The 7,974-nt window shown below is 36.8% G+C and overlaps 1 protein-coding gene across 1 annotated transcript in view; it reads left to right on the forward strand.

The window, feature by feature from the left end:
• Positions 1-7,229, forward strand: part of ppid (peptidylprolyl isomerase D) — a 49,776-nt gene extending 42,547 nt beyond the window's left edge. The window contains exons 6-10 of the mRNA XM_072584258.1: positions 824-930; positions 2,965-3,127; positions 4,057-4,143; positions 5,691-5,733; positions 5,841-7,229. Of these exons, the coding sequence (XP_072440359.1) occupies positions 824-930; positions 2,965-3,127; positions 4,057-4,143; positions 5,691-5,733; positions 5,841-5,929 (489 nt within the window). The 3' untranslated portion in view covers positions 5,930-7,229. The remainder of the gene's footprint in view (positions 1-823; positions 931-2,964; positions 3,128-4,056; positions 4,144-5,690; positions 5,734-5,840) is intronic.
• Positions 7,230-7,974: the final 745 nt, after the last annotated feature.

The raw sequence follows: 7,974 nt of genomic DNA on the forward strand, positions 1-7,974 counted from the left end.
ATGAAGAAAAGTCATATTCAACTTGAAAAATTCACTTTTTTTTTCTCTCTCTCTCCCTCCACAAATGCTGTTTGTTCTTGAGTTTCTCCAGCACTTTGTATGTATTGTAGTAAACCAATGATGAATCCTCTGACTCAAAAACGCCTATTATTTAAGAGAGTTTTTTTTTGGATCGTAGTGGTGTAAAGGGATATGGGCAAAGGCAGGAGATTTGCCATTAGGTAATACAATGAATGGAACAGCCTCCTTCTGCACAGTAACAATTGTGATTCTGTGAACTGTTTACACAGTAAATCTATAATTAGGTTGTTTCCCATGTCATTGAAGTTAAGTATGGAACAGGAAGCTACCAATAGAAAAAGTGATGTAAGATTAAGTGGGCTGAAATGTGCAGGAGAAAATGAAGACTGCAGATGCTGGAGAGCAGAGCTGAAAATGTGTTGCTGGAAAAGCGCAGCAGCTCAGGCATCCTTTTGGATGCTGCCTGATCTGCTGTGCTTTTCCAGCAACACATTTTCAGCTCTGAAATGTGCAGGAGCCATTTAACTTGCCTGGTGGGTTGATTTTCTGTGGAGGAAAATCTGGTAGAAACAGACTTTTTCAGAGGGTTTTATTGGCAAGGTTGTCAGGTGTTTTGTTACAGGATTGCCTTAACCTTGCTGTCAGAAGTTGCTTAGCTGTTTCGAATTGATGCAGGACAAGGCAAGTGAAAAACAAGTAAACCAGTAACTTGGAATTAAAAATAAGCCTTTTGTCTTTATGTATGCACTGAATGTATTTTCATTGACTGACAAAGATTTTTTTAAAAATTCTACTTAAACAGATTGATAAAATCATACAGATTGCAGAAGACTTAAAGACCCTAGGGAATAACTTCTTTAAATCCCAAAACTGGACGATGGCAGACAAGAAGTACACCAAGGCTTTAAGGTAGTTACAGTGGTTTAGTATTTAATTCTAAAATAATAGATTTCTGCTTCTTTAAAAGTCCCTCATTTTTCACATTTTAAATATGTATAGATTTTAAAGATGTCACATTTCACACTTTGAAAATTTTACACCTCTTTTGTCTTTATCTGTGTGCATGCAAACCTTTTCTCTTCTTGTGCTTGACTTAAGGTTGGATTCATCAACTTTGATTGACTCTTCTCAATCCTTTTGTTTATTTTGCAATCCTTCATCCCTGTTTAAAACCAGCATATCATGGGATATTAGCATTTCATCTGGTAAGATCAGCATTTTTATGCCCATCACTAATCATCAGTGAAAAGGTCGTGGTGAACTGTCTTCTTGAGCCACTGCAGTTCATGTGGTGAAGGTGCATCACAATGTTTATGAGTAGGGGGGGGAGTTCCAGGCCTTTTGACCCAGTGTTGATATAATGGCAATATATTTACTAAAAGGACAGTTCGTGACTCTGACGTCAAATGGCAGGCACCAGTGTTCTCATACACCAGTTATAATTGTTCTTCTCGGTCAGAAATTTGCATTCTTATTAGGGAGCACTAAGAACTCCCAATTTTGAAGGACTCTGACCAGCTCAGAATATACAGACAGGTAGCGAAGGTTTCTACATATATATAGAAAACAAAAAAGAGTGGTGGCTGCAGTGAACATTGATTCTTTAGAAGAAAGGAAGGGGGATTTAATAATGGGAAATGAGGAAATAGCTGAGGCATCGAACAGGTACTTTGTCGGTCTTCACAGTGGAGGACATGGATATAGAACATAGAACAATACAGCACAGAACAGGCCCTTCGGCCCATGATGTTGTGCCGAACTTCTATCCTAGATTAAGCACCCATCCATGTACCTATCCAAATGCCGCTTAAAGGTCGCCAATGATTCTGACTCTACCACTCCCACGGGCAGCGCATTCCATGCCCCCACCACTCTCTGGGTAGCTTAATTTCTGTCATGAGGAAAATGCTTGAATTTACCATCAAGGAAGAAATAGCAAGACATCTAGATAGAAATTGCCCCATTGGGCAGCATGGGTTCATGAAAGGCAGGTCACATTTAACTAATTTACTGGAATTCTATAAAGGCATTATGAGCACAAAGGGCAGTGGGTACCCAGTAGATGTGGTGTATCTGGATTTCCAAAAGGCATTTCACAAGGTGCCAAAATAAAGGCTGCTACATAAGATAAAGGTGCTTGCTGTTACGCGTAATGTATTAGCATGGACAGAGGATTGGTTAACTAAGCAGGAAGCAAAGAATGGGAATAAATGAGTGCTATTCTGGTTGGCAATCTGGGATCAGTGTTGGGATTGCAATTGTTTACAATTTACTTAGATGATTTGGAGTCGGGAACCACATGTAGTGTGTCAAAATTTGCGAATGACATTAAGATGAGTGTTAGAGCAGTGTGCAATGCACTCTGAAAGTTTGCAGAGGGATACAGATAGCTTAAGTGAGTGGGCAAAGGTCTGGCAGATAGAGTACAATGTTGATAAATGTGAAATCATCCATTTTGGTAGGAGCACCAGTAAAAAGGACTATTATTTGAATGATTAAAAAAATTGTAGCACGCTGCTGTGCAGAGGGACCTGGGTGTCCTTGTGCATGAACCACAGCAGATTGGTCTGCAGGTACAACAGCTAATTAGGAAGGCAAATGGAATTTTGACCTCAATTGCTAGAGGGATTGAGTTTAAAAGCAGGGAGGTTATATTACAGCTGGTGAGGCCACACCTGGAGGATTGTGTGCAGCCTCTGTTCACAAATGTTGCAAGAACTTTGCCTTTGTCTTCATTTCGGATTTCTAGCATCTAGAGTACTTTGCTTTTAATCATATTGTTTCAAATACTGACAGCTCCAGAGGTGTTTGAGAAAATATAATTTTCCAGTGTCATGGTGTGGTTTTGGTAATGCTGCCATCTTCCTTTTAGAACTCATCTTTAATTTTTGCTTAGATCCTGCAAAGCTAAGGTTTGAATTTTTAAAAATGTTCCCTTTTAAGATACGCAGCCACTTTAAGAGATGAAATTGATGATGAAGAATCAACAGAGAAGCTGGAATCAATTAAAAATCTGGAATCTATTTTATTAAGTTGTAATCTGAACATTGCTGCATGCAAGCTGAAACTTTCTGACTGGGACGCTGCCATTGAAAGCTGTGATGAGGTTAGTATCCAATAGTTCATTAAAATTGCAAACATGATAATTGCATTATCTTAATATAATGGACTGAAGTCATTGCTAAAACATTTGGATAATTGACAATGAACCGGGAAAGATGGAATATTCAAAATAAGTAGGATTACTTTCAGGAAAAACAATGATGTTTTTTAATACGTACAATGGAAAGCACATTAATCAAATGTAGTTGGAAGAATTGTGTATTTGACAACATATCAGTAAAGTTTACACTTTAGATCTGTGAAACACCACTAGTTTTGTCAATAATGTCAGATTTTTAATGGAAGAGTTGAATTAGTTGTATTTCATTTTTAAATATTTTTAACTGCTAACTTCATACTGCTTGGTATAGTTTTTTTTTGTTTTATGTTGTGATTCTTGTTTGAAGGAGAAAGTGAGGACTGCAGATGCTGCAGATCCGAGTCAAACAGTCACACCACACTCTTTGATTCTTGTTTGAAGTTGGATTTGGTTATTTGCCAGTGATAGAGCTTTTTTTGACTTAACATGCCAAATTGTCTTGAACAAAAAATCCTTAAGTACTGGACCCCTATGTAGAACATTACATTAAAGCTGCACAGATTTGAAATGAACAACATTCAATTTGGCTGATAAGGCTGAAAACATGGTTACAAGTATGAATATTTTTATTTTTGTTTAAAAAATGTTGCTGTTTGAACTGCTGAAATGAAAATAACTTGAGATAATAGGCAGAAAAATAATAAATTAAGATATGACAATGAGGCAGTGATGTGTTCCATTCTGTATACAGAGACAGTGATTGTTATCAGCCTGTGCAGACACTGCCTGACCTTAGGATTTCAAACATTCTTCAAACAATTTACCATTACAATAAAAGTGAATCATTGTTGGGATTAGATGTGAGATCTAACATACTTTTATTCCTTTAACAGGCTCTTGAAATTAATCAGTCAAATACAAAGGCACTTTACAGAAGAGCTCAGGCTTGGCAAGCAAAGAAGGATTATGATCAGGCACTGGTACAGTAGTGTCATAATTTCTTGTGACTAGACTCACTGTTAGCAATTTTTGAGAAGACTTGTAGCTCAGGTTGATGATAAGTATGTAGGTTAGCGTGCTGAGCTGGAAGGTTTGTTTTCAGATGTTTAGTCACTATACTAGGTAACATCTTTGGTGAGAGTCTCCGGTGAAACCAGTGGTATGTCCCACCTTGCGATTTGTAGGTCTTGGTTTCTTAAGATTGGTGATGTCATTTCCGGTTCTTTTTTTCAAGGGAAGGTAGATGGGATCTAAATCAATGTCTTTATTGATGGAGTTCTGGTTAGAATGTCATGTCTGTAAGAATTCTCATGTGTGTCTTGGTTTCACCTGTCCTAGGATGTGTGTGTTGTCCCAGTCAAAGTGGTGTCCTTCTTTGTCTATATGTATAGAAGCGAGTGATAATCACAATCTACAATCCTCAGAAACAAACCCAAGCAAGCAGACACAACACAATCAAATACTATAGCCACATTACCTTATACACATCATAAAAGACTTCCAGATTACTTAGGCTACTTGGCATCATGGTAGTCCACAAACCTACCAACACACTTAAATAGTGACTAATGAACCTAAAGGATCCATTGGACACTACAGGTAGACAACCCTTTATCCAAAATCCGAAAAGCTCCAAAGTCTGAAGGTTTTTTTGTGAAGTTTTTTTTCTCTTTAACGAGGTTGTTTGGCATGCAAACAGTTAACCCAAGTTGAAACCCACTCTATCCGTGTCACTCAAATGTGATATGTGGGCCTGTGGCCCAGCACTGGCAGGCCTCGATTTTGTTTCAGTTTGACTCAGTGAGTCCGCTCCTCTGGTAAGAGTTTTAAAAATTTCACCATCAAACTGTCACTTATTCTGAAATTCGAAAAATTCTGAATTCCAAAAACCAGTTGGTCCCAAGCATTTTGGATAAAGGATGTGCATCTGTACCAGCAAAACTAATGTCATTTACAAAATACCATGCAAGAACTGTAAAAAAAACACTACATCAGACAAACAAGCAGGAAACTTACCACCAGGATACATGAACACCAACTGGCCACCAAAAGATATGACCTGCTATCACTAGTTTCCATATATACAGACAAAGAAGGAGATCACTTTGACTGGGACAACACACACGTCCTAGGACAGGCAAAACAAACACACGCACGAGAATGCTTAGAGACCTGGCATTCTAACCAGTATCCCAATACCTTCCCTCGAAGAAAAGAACAGGAAATGATAACACCCACCTTAAGAAACCAAGACCTATAAATAGAGAGGCAGGACATACCACCAGCGTTTTACCACAGGCTTTCACTGATGATGTTACCTAGCATGGTGACGAAACATCTGAAAACAAACCTTCCAGCTCAGCGAGCTAACTTACATACTTAGACTTACCGTTCTTTAATATTCTGTAACATCAAATTAACAAGAAGGTGCTGAGGAACTGAAATCCCTGAAAGAATTGGAAAAGTGGAAGCTACTTATATCATTTAATTGTATAATTTTTATAATTTAATGTTTTGTTTTAAACAGGATGATCTGAAGAAAGCTCAGGACATTACACCTGAAGACAAAGGTAACTTGTAAATTCATGAAAAAGATTGTTTTCACTTCACACAAAAATAACTTGGAAACCTCCTTACTCACAAGTATTAAATTCGCCTCCTTTTTATATTCTTGCAGCTATAAGCAATGAAATACTCCGGGTGAAGCAAAAGAAAAAAGAAATAAAAGAGAAAGAAAAGGCAACTTATGCAAAAATGTTTGCTTGATAAAATACTTTTGTTTCGTAGTTCTAAATAGTTCATTAGGCTTCTGTTTTGTCTTAATCTTCTGAGGACAGTGTTGGGTTATTTTTTGGATGTGTAGTCTGTTTTACAGACAAGTGCACGCTAACTAACAAAGATTAGGGACTAACATTGTAGACAAAAGCTGAGATTCAGCTGTGCTGCCTACACCTTGTTTTCAAATATCTGTTGCAGTGGAACTGTTAAAGATATTGGTTATTAAAATAAATATCAAGAACAAAGGTCTGAACTGTTTTTCCCTGCAAGGTATTGATATTTCTATTTATGAATTTCTTCACTTAATGAATAAATAGTAGAAGTAATGTACAAAAAAAAAGACTGTGTGATTCACTGTTCCTGCCTGAAGAGTTCATATGTTTTTTTTAAAAACCTTGCTCGTGTATGGTTATTTATGATTCGAAGATCCTAATATGGTTGGTTGTCTGTAAAGATTTGCAATCCAAATATCTTTTCAGAAAGCTGTGGTTACCTAATTCATATACAGAGGACAGTTCTTAAAAATTATTATATCTATCATATAAATCCTTTTTATGCCCACAAAGAGTTTGTCCTAGCCTTCAGATGATACAATTGTAAATTGCATGAAAGGTGGTTACAGATGAATAGCAATCTTCACTATTCTGAAGAGGCCGAAAGGGATAATTACCCATTTTTATTGAAAACTGACTTTGCATTCTGCTCCTTGCAGCTTTTCATCTTTTGTCAGCTTTATTTTCTTTGAAGGTGATATTATATTGGATATTCATCCAGTTGCTTTTTAAGTTCTGTAATTCTTTTTTCCCTTTTCCTGCAAAGACACAAAATAAATAGCCCATAAACATGGTACAAAAGTCAGAAGGACACTGAGTGATATATTGTATCCCTTCCAGATTTCTGTACATTTGCTTGGTGAAGAGTAAAACTCAAATTCCTAGGTATTGTAATTGATACACAACTGATTCACTTCTTAGCAATGACAGCTGATGTCAACAACTTTCTGGTAAGCTGGAATTCAGGGGATTTTTCATTAAGCTTATTTCTAATATTAAATAAAACCTCAATTGAATGCAATTTCTTAAATGCAAATAGACCTTCAGTTGAAGTTTGTGTGCTTTGCATGCTAATCTAAAGTATGTTGCTTACAAGAAGTTAAGCTGAAGAATACTTTAATGCTGACTACCATGAACATGCATTGATCAAACTTCTAAATGATAATATAAATCAATACCCGTAAACAAATGAATTTTGTTCTTTCAATAAAGGACTTGCTTAATTTAGACTTTTATTTTGTATTTTAGACTGTCTTTAATTTGTACATTATCTATCTCCGTACAACTCTCTCAAATGTTAACCATCGTCACTCTTTTATCCAACAGAAGCTTGTTCTCCTCAGCCTAACTTTCATGATTTGGCCTTATTTTAGTCAGTGAGCCAAAGAGTATGAGGAGAAATATCTAAAATCCAGGCTCATTGTTGAGCGAGGAACTGTTAACATTCTGTAGATTTGAGAAAAAAAATTGTCAACTCATTATGAAAGTAGTCTTTATTTTACAGGCACTGTTTATCAATTATTATTATCTTACCTTTGGCCTTCATTCTCTCCACAACTAATGTACAATGACAGATTAAGTAACATTTATAAGATACTATGCAGCTCCTTGCCAAGACAAATATCATATTCCAAAACCACACCCTTTCCACCCAGAAGTACAAGATCAGCTGATGAATCTGAAAACTGCATTTTTACTGGGAACTATATGACTGGTCCTTCATTATCACCGCATCACAAAAAAATCCTGAAACTCCTTCCCTGACAGCAGTGTGTGTGTGTGTGTGTGTGATTGTGTGTGTGTGTGTGTGTACCTACATGATGTGCTGTTTACAAACATCTTTTTGAGGGTAATTAGAGATGGTCAGTAAATGATGGCCTTGACACCAATGCCAAAACCTTCCAGCTTTGTGACTGATGTAAAGGCTTTAACTGTGACCTCACCAATCTATGGAAGGTATGTAATTTGGCTTTTTGTGTA

This window comes from Chiloscyllium punctatum, chromosome 14, assembly GCF_047496795.1.
Source record: "Chiloscyllium punctatum isolate Juve2018m chromosome 14, sChiPun1.3, whole genome shotgun sequence".
Taxonomy (NCBI): domain Eukaryota; kingdom Metazoa; phylum Chordata; class Chondrichthyes; order Orectolobiformes; family Hemiscylliidae; genus Chiloscyllium; species Chiloscyllium punctatum.